Below are 12,018 nucleotides of genomic sequence, written 5' to 3'. Positions count from 1 at the left end.
GTAAGCCGCAGCTGCTGGGCAGCGCTGCCATTTTGCAGATTTCCAAATGCAAATGGGGCAGAGTGTTGCTGTTGACAGATTATGTTGGTCTGGAGAGGGAACCACTGTTGAATGCTGTATGAAATAACTGCAGATGCTGGTTTAAACTGAAGATAGACACAAAATGCTGGAGTAACTCAGCGGGACAGGCACCATCTCTGGAGAGAAGGAATGGGTGACGTTTTGGATCGAGACCCTTCTTTTGAATACTGTTGTTCTATATTTCCAGAATTAGTCCACAACATAGTTATTTAACCTTTTTTTACTATCTGAATAACATGAAACTATTTTAGTTTTTAGAGATCCAGCGTGGAAACATGCCCTTCAGCCCACCGAGCCCATGCCAACCAACAATCACACATACGCAAGTTGCATCCTACACACTAGGGACAATTTACTGAGGCTAATTCATCTACAAACCTGTATGTCTTTGGAACATAGGAGGAAACCGAAGCACCCAAGGAAAATCCATGCAGTCACGGGGAGAACGTACAAACTCCACACAGAAAGCACCCGTTAGTCAGCATCGAACCTGGGTCTTTGGCGCTGTAAGGCAGCAACTATACCGCTGTGCCGCTGTGCCACCCTAATATTATTAACTAATTTCGAGTATTAAATGTGGAAGAGCAAATCTTACGCTAACTTACTGTTATTAAAGCTGCATGGATGGGGAAAAAGTCTAAAATTTACATTTACTTTGACAATCACACAAATTCATATGGTAATATTTATTTTATAGGGTGTAAAACACAATCTCAGAAGACAACTTTTAATCATTAAAAATTAATGGATTTAGGGATGATGGGAAAGATGATCTTTAGGTCTTGCGACCCAGGGAAATTTCTTAAAAGTTTGTTTAACACATTCTAAACTAGCAGAGCACCGCGGGAAGAAAATTTTCTCAAAATCTCAGAAGAATATAGAAGAGAAAAGTTGACTGTGCACAAACTTGTTTTGGTACTGAAGGCATAATCTATCTCCTTTGAGAATAACATACCAGGAATGATTACCAGTATTTATTTTACTGCTTTTCAGACAATTCTACTTGGTCTTTTACATTCTCATGCCATGCCACAGCTCGATGATGAGGTTGCTTTTATTCAATTTAGTTTATTTTTCTGGAAAGAGTTTGTTCACTGTGCCAATAGCCCAGACAGAAACTATTGAAAATAATCATTGCATGAGATTAGTGTTTCCCGTTTACAATTACTGTTTCCTTTACACCCATTTTGAACAGACAAACACAATTCCACTTTGGCCCATTCCCCCTCATCTTGTGCTGGTTCCGTCCGATTCGTCTCAATAGCAGAAGTCAGATCTGCTTTCACAAAAGGATAAATTCTCGGAAAGCGGCTAACCGACTGGAGTAACTGCACTGTTTCCGAAATCGTGCGCCACCAGTCAAAGTGCTTTGAAAGATTGACAGTGCCTCACAACTGTATCGAACTTCCAGACAATACTGACCCCTTGCAATTTCCAAACAGGAAAAATAGGTCTACGGAAAACACAATCTCACTCGCACAACATTTAGCTCCAGATCACCCAGATAATAAGAACATCTCTGTCGGGATATAGACATTGATTACAGCTCATCCTTCAACACAATAATACTGAATAAGATCATCTCTAAACTCCTGCACATTAGTCTTGGGGCCTCCATCTGCAACTGGCTTCTTGACTTCCTTGATGGCAGACCATCTGGTCAGAATTGGTCATAACATATGCTCCATCTTGACCCTCAACACTGGTGATCCTCAGGATTGTGTGCTCAACCCTTTGCTCTACTCCCTGTACACCCATGACTGTGTGGCCAACAACAATGCCAACTCGATCTTTAAGTTCGCTGATGATACTAAGTTTGGCAACTGGGTGAACAACAATGAGGAGATGAAGTACAGGGATGAGATCAGGACCTTGCTATGAACCTTGTGTCATAGCATTAGGACAACAGTCTAGCCGTTAATGTCAGCGAGATGAAAGCGTTGGCTGCTTAACTAAAGGTTTGGAGGGGGGGGGGGAAGAGGGGTTCATCATCAACAGATCACCTTCAACAGAACTGCTGCAGAAAGAGCATGTTGGTAGCTTCACGTTCCTAGACATCCATATCACCAGCAAACTGAACTGGTCCCGTCACGCTGCTGCGATCATCAAGAAAGCACATCAGCACATTACTTTCTTAGGCATCCGAGATTTGGTGTGTGCATGAAGATTCGCTCAAACTTCTACAGATGCACTATACAAAGTATTCTGAGGAAATGCATCTATCTCATCCTGGTATGGCAACTACTCTGCTCTCGACCTCTAGAACCTGCCGAAAGTGGTGAATATAAGCGAGGCTTAACACTTCCTTCCATCTTATTCAATCCATCCTCATGGTGCTTTGGACCAGGCTGGAAATATCATCCAGGATGCCTGACATCCTGGCCTTTCCCTTTTCCCTCTTCTGCCTTCTGGAAGAAGATACAGGAGCTTGAGAGCTCAGAGATCCAGATTATTTCCCATTACTATCAAACACATCTCTGGATAGAATGCTGCTTGTCCCGTTGAGTAACTCCAGCATTTTGTGTCTATCTTTGGTGTAAACCAGCATCTGCAGTTCCTTCGTACACTATCAAACACATCACCTGTTTCATACCTCCTTCCTTGGAGGTGCTGCCATGTATTCTTACTCTTAACTCCACCTCTTTTGGTTACTCCATGAGTATATTTTAATATTCTTTTGCACTACTTCAGAATGCAATATAACCTTGCACCATTCTGGTGTTTTGCACTCGTCATTGTATTTATTGTAGTATTTATCATTAATGTGTATTTTCTGTTCATTCTGTGAGCTTCACACGAACAAGGAATTTCAGCGCAGCCTGGAGTATATGACCATAAATTAATCTAAATCTAACCACGTGCAATGGCCTTCAGATTTATACCTTGCTATTATGTTATCCCATAATCTGAACTGTAATTCAAATCATGACTTTCCACAATAAACAGATGTATATTTGTGCCCTCATCGAAGTACCATAGTTAACGTTTCATTTAGACAGGTACATGGATAGGATAGGTTTAAGAGGGATATGGGCCAAACGCAGGTAGGTGGGACTAGTGTCGATGGGGCATGTTGGTTGGCGTGGGCAAGTTGGGCCGAAACGTCTGTTCCCACGCTGTATGATTCTATTAACGGAACATAAATTCAGGAACTAAAAAGGTAAGGAAACAAACCAAGAGGTCAATGTGAATAATAAGTATCACCTACCACCAAATTGCATAATCAGCACAAAAACCCAGAAACTATGTAATGATCCTGAAACAAAGTTTTCTCTTCAGCTAGAACTTTAAAAAATATACAGAGTGTAAAAAATAACTAGCAAATTTTACACAACAGACAATCTATGACCATTATTGGTTATTGGCCAAGGCACACAAAACTAATTAGATTACACTAGGGAGCTTCCATATTATCATTCAGAGGAAATCTTGAAAGTTTCACAAATCAAAAATGTGGAAATTGTTCCCGGAGCACTGAGGAAGTCAACTGAAAAGGAGCGATGCATGACTCCAAAAGCCAAATCTTGCAGGAAAGAAAAGCAAATGTCACTTTTACAACAGAGTTTGTCATCTAAATATAACGCTGCTGCACTCTGATAGTGCAAGGGGTCACTGGGGGAGATTAGCAGAACATCAGGCGGTGAAGCAAAAACAATGTTAGCCTGTATTTGCATACTGTCCCAAACATCTATTCCTTCCTACAAACAGTTCGGCAAGCAGCAGTCTTCCTAAGTTATCCTACTTTCAAATAGGATGCAAATAAGTCAACATTTACAATTTAATTTATTCTGACACAATTAGTATTTTAGTCAAATGCCTCCTTAACCAATTTAATTGAATGTAGCCACTAATTTTACCTCACTGATAAATTGAATTACAAAGTTTCCCTAAAGAAAAATCAAACCCATTCAAATTCAAATGAAGTTACACATGTTCAAACATATCAGAGGGAAACCAAGTAGAAAATTTATAGGATTTTATCTCACTCAATAATCGCTATCACTAAATAAATGTTTATATAGCACTTCAGGATGTTGAAGTAAAACATATTTTTTCTGCAGTACAATACAAACAATGCAGGTTCTACTTTAGTTCTGATGAAAGGATTTGGACTTCAATGTTAACTCGGTTTCATTCACCCAAAATGTTTTCTGAATTTCAACCTTCTATTCCCAATTTTCAGTATCTGTCTGACTTTGGTTTCAATGCACCCATTATCTTTGTTAGATAGAGCTCTAGGGGCGTGGGGAGAAGGAGGGCACAGGTTACTGATTGTGGATGATCAGCCATCATCACAATAAATGGCAGTGTTGGCTTGAAGGACCAAATGGCCTCCTCCTGCACCTATTTGCTATGTTTCCTTGTTTCTATTTGCTAATGTTGTGCCCATTGCAGACATGAAAGAATGTAAAGAAATTACAGCACTGAGGGGGGCCCAAATGTGTTAGATTATAGCAGGGATCGTAAAACTGTGCACATTTAGTTTTTAATTTCATTCTAAGTGTGGGTAATCTTGGATCTCAAAGTCTCGTGTTCCAGATTAATTTTTTTAAAAGAACACTGCCAACTTGGGCAGCCACGGTCCAGTTATCATGATATGGAATAAATAGTTCAAAGAAGTTGGCATAGATTACAGAAGGCATAATTGTGCTTTGTATGAGATACACACACATAATGCCATGGATTTGATGAAATATATGATATTGTAATTATCAATGTGAATAAAGGGTGTGGAATGAATGGGAGCAGTGTAGGGGGGGGGGGGGCAGTGCATCAAAAATAATTTAAAATTGGTTAGAAGAGAGATAACAAGGTGGAAGATTTTCCAGAGTATTTTGAAACGGGCCACAAGTTTGAATTCTGAGACCAATTCAGTTCACTGCAACATTATATTAAGATTGTGATGTGAAAATGATTGCAAGCATGAGAAACAAGTTATTTAGAAAATTGAAAAGTTTAACTAATGTACTGTTCAGACAACGATGAAGAATGAAAATAAGCAAAGTACACATACCAGATCAGAACACAGAGACAAACAGAGGCAAAGCAAGATGTTGTCCAGACAAGCATACATCAGTCAATCTGACTTCCTGCATTCTCCACCTCAAAAGCAATATTTTCAGGAATCGTGTGGAAAGCAAAATAGAAAGCACCCCAAAGATATCAATCAAACAAGCAGCACATTTCTTGTCTAAAAATCAATACGGTGAAAATTCTGGAAAAAATATCCACAAGTCAGATCACACATGTGCAGACAGAGCATAGGTAACATTCAGCTGGACACAAGATATACCCAAAATGCTGGAGTAACTCAGCGGGACAGGCAGCATCTCTGGAGAGAAGGAATGGGTGACGTTTCGGATTGAGACCCTTCCTCAGACTGGTTAGGGATAAGGGAAACGAGAGATATGGATGGTGATGTGGAGAGATAAAGAACAATAAATGAAAGATATGCAAAAAAGTAATGATGATAAAGGAAACAGGCCATTGTAAGCTGTTTGTTGGATGAAAATGAGAAGCTAGTGCGACTTGGGTGGGGGAGGGATAGAGAGGGAATGCCAGGACTACCTGAAGTGAGAGAAATCAATATTCATACCATTGGCCTGTAAGCTGCCCAAGCAAAATATGAGATGCTGTTTCTCCACTTAGCCTTACTGACAATGGAGGAGGACAGAAAGGTCTGTGTTGGAATGGGAAAGAGAATGAAAAGTGTCCAGCAACCGGGTGATCAGGTTGGTTCACGCGGGCTGAGCGAAGGTGTTCCGCGAAACGATCGCCCAGTCTGCGTTTGGTCTCAATATATAAGAGTCCACATATCCTGTCACATGACACCATAGTCCAAGCTGTCCACTTCCACAAAAATAACATTTTAATGGATTTATTTATTCTGCAGATTAATTTCCTTTCATACAGTTTGTGCAAGTCTCTAAGTCCCCCCCATGTCTGCTATCATATCCTCCGACACCTTCACCTCTATCCTCCTTCAGTCCTTTAACCCTTCAAGAACTCTGTCCACCTCCAATTTTGGCTTGCAGCATTCCCAACTTAATAGGCTCCTTCATCAAACATAACATTGGAACGATAGAGGAAGCCACTCAGCCCTCATCCCGGTTCACTATTCGATGAGATCATTTGCTCCACTTTCCTGTGCAAACTCAGTCTCTCTCAATTCCCCAATTTAAAAAATCTGTTGAATGCAGTCTTGACAGGCATCGCTTACACCGTTAAGAATCTCCAATGCTCGCAAATTTCCGCAAATAATTACTGTCTCTCTGCAGCTTAGTTTAGAGATATAGCAAGGAAATAGGCCTTTCAGCCCATCGAGTCTGCATCTACCAGCAATCACTCATACACTAGTTCCACCCTACATGCTGGGGACAATCTACAGAAGCCATTAACCTACAAACCTTTGGAATGTGGGAGGAAACCGGAGCACCTGGAGAAAACCCACAGGGTCACAGGGAGAACGTCCAAACTCCATACAGACCAGTCAAGATCGAACCTGGATCTCTGGAGCTGTAAGGCAGCAACTCTACCGCTGTGCAGGTGCATTAAAAGCAGTTCTACCTCCAAGTTCAATAAGCCATTGTGCTATTACAGGAATCGATTGCTATCTTCATTTTAACTTCAACACGCTTAAGTAGGGCTGTGGAATCGGAGTTGTGGAGTAGGAGTCAGAGCAATTTTGATGCTGCTGGAGTCGGAGACACAAGAAATCAAGGAGTCGGAGTCGGGTGCTTTGGGTATCGACTCCACAGACTTGGCTTGAAGACATCTGTATTTTACAACAAGTGAGCAACTATTCCCGCAGCATCCTGTAAATGCAGCAGACTTTTACCAGGTTAACAGAGGAAGTGATTCAATCACCTTCTCAACACCACCTTGAGAAAAATGACTGTCCCATGACAACTCAAAATGGAGTAACAGCATTTGAGATAGCATTGAGCTCCATTTGTCAGGAACACACAAGATCCAATGTAAATGACAAAGGAAGCAAATTACCTCCCAAACTACTACAGACCAACTCTATCAAGCGCCCCATCTGTGCCGCAATCTGGACATTGGGTTCTGGAGTGATTAATGAGGCCAAAGAACTGGAAATCATCCTCAAACCCAAGACACTACACAAGTAAAAAGAAACCGATTAAAAATAGAATAGTGCAGTGTAAATAAACTAACTCACTTTTCTTACACTCCGCTACAGAACGTATTACACAAATTTGTATACAATGCCGGGCAAATCTACACTGAAAAGTTAAATCCGTTTAGTGTTCTGAACAAGAAATATCCTCGACCAACAGGATGCAACTAAGTTGGCCGAAAAATACAGGAAATCCCACCCAGTACTTGTACTCTTCAACGACCAACCTGTTTTATAAAACAAACCCAGTTTATTTTTTAAAAGTAGATCAGTTTGCTTATTAACGTCAAAAACCCTGCTTTGCAAACATGTTATAAATCGCGAAAATCCCACGCGTTTGAAAGCTTTGAATCAGCCCTGTACCTTTCTGCGGTGGTAGCATATACTTATGTCTATTAAACGAGGAGGAGTTGTGTTCTATTTTTGGGAACAGCCGCAACACTACACGCAACGCACCACAGCTCACACCAGTATCACTTCACGGCTCAATAATCCAGAAAGGGCTTCTTCGTTCTGCTGCCACCCAAGATCCACAAAGCTGATCGCGACTCAAACAAAACTTCCAAGACTAAATGGCCCACACACCGCCACCATTGTCTTCATATTGGTTAAATCTTAAGTTATCGTTGACTGAGCAATTCCCATTAAAAAAGATATTTAAAAAAGTTACAGAGATCAACATATCATATGCTCCCAAGAACACAGCCTCTCGCAAGATTAAGTTGCTTCCCTTTTCAAAATAAGTGCTTACAAAATGCAATCGAGTCCTGCAACGCTGCGACGTCTCGTGTCTGTTGAAGTGGGTTATATGCTGATCTCATCGGCGTGTGTCTGCACAACATAGGCCTGTCGCTGGCACTGGGGTTATTTTTGAAGAGGTAAAGGGAAGGGCAGTTGAACAGCTTTCCAAATAATCTTCAATTTAAAAAAAAAAAACAGCAGTATTCCTGATATGTTGGGAGAAACTGCGATTCCTCCTCCCTCCCCCTCCCTTTTCAATAGCTGATGACACCACTCATGTCTGTCTGAACGTGCTTAAAAACATTTCCAAGCGAGTTGTGACAGCGGCTTACCGAGATCAACAATAAAAAAATGCTGACATCGTAATAGAAGACGCACAACACACACACAGAAAAAAAATGTTAAGCCATCTGTGAAACTTCAGCGAATCCTCACCAGCAGGTACAAAGTAGAACGTCTTTTCGGCTACAATGCTGCTTAAAACAAAACCATGTCTGCTCACCAACATGTGTGGGGGGTTTTTCGCGATTAAGAGTTAACGCCAGCTAACTGTTGGTTTTAGTTAAACCCGTAGCCAGGTCGAGGAATGATACAACTAATGACTAATCGTGAGAAAACTTGAAATTAACACACGTAATATTTGAAGATTATAATCTCCTTTCGCTCTAGGAGTTTGTGTCAGTATCCAGTACAAACTTGGCTGACACAAAAAAAAACATTTGCAAACCAGAAACTAAACACAATTTCAAGCCTTTCAATCTTGTAATAATTTACAGCGTTCTTGCAATTTATATGCCTATTAGCACATTCTAACATGAGAGCAAAAGCAATTGGTGAACGTCAGACAAGAGAGGGGTCCATGTTATGTGCTCAAAAGGCGCAGACAGCAGTGTATTTGACAGCCCTTGGCACACAGCAGGTGCAATATATATGGATTATCACTGTCATAGGAAAATCCTTCATAAATAGCTAAGTTCATTAGCAAACAGACGCTGCTGGGTTGCATTTAAAACCCATTGTTTTATTTCCTCTTTTGTTATCTATATTCTGTAATTTTAAAGGGAGGTGGGGGGGGAGGTGGGGGGGGGGGGGATTCTACAGTATATGAGACTCTCTCCTTATCCACCCTCACCAATGATCAACTCGTCGGCTTGCCCTAAAATGCTCCACTGGGCACATTAGGAAGGACTGATTTGCATTTTAAAGCTGCTATTCCTATTAGTGCCCTTGTTTTTAAATTTCCAGGAGAGGGAGGGGAAAATTGGGAGGCTCTGCAGATGCAAGAATCCCTTCATCCACTGCCCTGTCTCATTTCAGCTTCTTACCACCCCCCCCCCCCCACCCCACCCCACGACAATCAGTCTGAAACATTACAAATCCATGTTCTCCAGAGATGCTGCTGCCTGACCCACTGAGTTACTCCAGCACTTGGGTGCCCTTTTGTTTTGTGTGTAAACCAGCATCTGCAGTTCCTTCCATTTTATCCCAAGGTGTACTGGGTTTGCATTTGAAAGGTGTTGGGGAGATTGCAGACCACAAATCCACAGACCAGAGATCAAGACCACACCGTGGCACTGCACTGTGACACCCATCCACCCCCCCCCCCTCCCCCTTTAAGCAAGGCTGGGAGGTTGGAGGGAACAGTGGTCATCACAGCTGAGTCTGGACTCCCAGAGCAAAGCAAGGGGACACCATATTACCTCCAGCATGCGGATCTCCTGTTGCGTCAGGTCGTTGGACGCGGCGCATTTGGTCCTGAGCCCCTCCAGATTGGAGATGCTGATGTCGATCATGTCCTGGTTGAGTTCGCACTGCTGCATGGCTTTAATCAAGCTCAGCCCCCCTTCCTCTTCCTCCTCCTCCTCCACCCCCTCTTCTCCTCCACCTTCTTCCTCCTCCTCCTCCTCCTCTCCTTCCTCTTCTTCTTCAGCAACTGTAGCCTTCTTTATCCTACCACCACCGCCTTTGGGTTGGAGACCCTTGTTGTTCTCTTCAGCCATTCCTAAACATTCGGCCTGCTTTTTGCAGTTCAATGCAACGACATCCCCCCCCCCCCCCCCCTCCTTCCCCCCTTCTCCCAACCGCCCCTTTTTTTTTTTTTTAAAGAAAAAAGGAAAACTGCACAAATAAGTTTTCCCTCTCACTGCTGGGGAAATTAATAGTTTTCTTTTGCAAAAATGCCAATGCAAAAAAAAGAGAGCAGCGCAAGTGCGTAAATGTGCAGATGTCTCCTCTCGGAGCACATCGGTCGGCACCGAGGACCGGCTGCTTTCTCTTTCTCCTCCTCCTCCCTTCTGCTGCTGCTTCTTCTTCTTTCCCCTTCAGCAGGTGGGGGAGGGGGGAGAAGGGGCCGAGCGGTTGCTAAGGTCACGCGCGGCGCACCCTGGGACTTGTAGTCGCGACGCCCATCTACAGCTGCTGCCTAACTACAGATCCCACAAGGCGCCGCGCGACCTCCGGCCACCCCGGGGCCCCGCAACTTGGACCAACACAGCACACTTGCTCTCGCAGATTCGCTGCAATGCCACTGGGACTCCCTGAAATAACTCTTGTTGCATTTTGGCTCTTCTGGAAAGTGCACTCTTTCTTTCCCAAACAAATAAAATTATTATCTTCACTGCACTAAACTGCAAAACCTCTGTTGCTTTTCCTCTTTTAGAGAGTATACTTTATTCAGCCAAATAAAATTATTACCTTCACTGCACTAAACTGCAAAACCTCTTGTTGCTTTTTCTCTTTTAGAGAATATACTTTTTTCAGCCAAATAAAATTATTATCTTCACTGCATTAAACTGCAAAACCTCTCTTGCTTTTCCTCTTTTAGAGAGTAGACTTTTTTCAGCCAAATAAAATTATTATCTTCACTGCATTAAACTGCAAAACCTCTCTTGCTTTTCCTCTTTTGGAGAGTATACTTTTTTCAGGCAGATCAAATTATTATCTTCACTGCACTAAACTGCAAAACCTCTGTTGCTTTTCCTCTTTTGGAGAGTATACTTTTTTCAGGCAAATAAAATTCTTATCTTTACTGCGTTAAATTGCAAAACTTCTGTTGCTTTTCCTCTTTTAGAAAGTATACTTTTTTCCCCAACTCCACATCATCACTTCAGATTTAACAGTAGATTCAATTTGCGGTTGTTATTGATTTCTCTAACTTCAAGCAATGTGTGCATTCCCTCTCTCTCCATCCCACCCCAACCCAAGTCGCACCAGCTACTTGTTCTCACCTAGCAAACAGTTAACAATATCATTGTTACCTTTTTGCATATCTTTCATTCATTTGTTCTGCTTCTCTCTACATCACCGTCTATATATCTTATTTCCCTTTCCCCTGACTCTCAGTTTGAAGAAGGGTCTCGACCCGAAACGTCACCCATTCCTTCTCTCCAGAGATGCTGCCTGTCCTGCTGAATTACTCCGGCATTTTGTGTCTATCTTCAATTTGCGGTTTACTGGTGACCTACTAGGGCCAATAATATCTTCCCAGAGACTGTTGCATGATCTGTTTAATTTTCCAACCCATATGAACGACAAAATAAAAATAGAACTGAAACTATTGTAAATTTGAACAAGTATTTCTCTTGCCTCACAGCTCCAGGTACAAAGGTTGATCCTGAACTCTGGTTCTGTCTGCATGGAGTTTGCACGTTCTCCCTGTGACGACATGAATTTGTCCTTGGTGCTCCAATTTCCTCCCACATCCTAAACATGTACTAGTCAGCAGGTTTAGGTTTAGGTTTGTTATTGTCATGCATACAGTGGTGCAGTGAAAATCTTTGTTTTGCATGCTATCTAATCAAATGAGATAATGCTATACATACAGTCAAATTCAAGTACAATAAATAGCGCAAAGAGGAAGGTACAGAGTGCAGAACATAATTCTCAGCATTGTAGTGCACCAGTTCCATAGTTCAGTTCAGATCAGTTTAGTTTATTGTCACGTTTACTGTGGTACAGTGAAAACCTTTTGTTGCGTGCTAACCAGTTAGCAGAAAGACAACACATGATTACAATCGATCCATTAACAGTGTATAGATACATGATAAAGGAATAAT

At 41.9% G+C, this 12,018-nt stretch overlaps 1 protein-coding gene across 7 annotated transcripts in view; it reads right to left on the bottom strand.

Moving 5' to 3' along the window:
* The window catches only part of ksr1a (kinase suppressor of ras 1a), a 160,442-nt gene extending 150,623 nt beyond the window's left edge, over positions 1-9,819 (bottom strand). For 6 of the 7 annotated variants that reach the window (XM_078422636.1, XM_078422637.1, XM_078422638.1 and 3 more), the window contains exon 1: positions 9,664-9,819. In XM_078422636.1, coding sequence (XP_078278762.1) covers positions 9,664-9,783 — 120 coding nt within the window. In that variant the 5' untranslated portion in view covers positions 9,784-9,819. The remainder of the gene's footprint in view (positions 1-9,663) is intronic. The other variant, XM_078422640.1, reaches the window with a different exon arrangement.
* Positions 9,820-12,018: the final 2,199 nt, after the last annotated feature.

Source organism: Rhinoraja longicauda, chromosome 26 (genome assembly GCF_053455715.1).
Source record: "Rhinoraja longicauda isolate Sanriku21f chromosome 26, sRhiLon1.1, whole genome shotgun sequence".
NCBI lineage: Eukaryota > Metazoa > Chordata > Chondrichthyes > Rajiformes > Arhynchobatidae > Rhinoraja > Rhinoraja longicauda.
The sequence above is the reverse complement of the archived record's forward strand: the minus strand, read 5'-3'. Positions and strand labels throughout refer to the sequence as shown.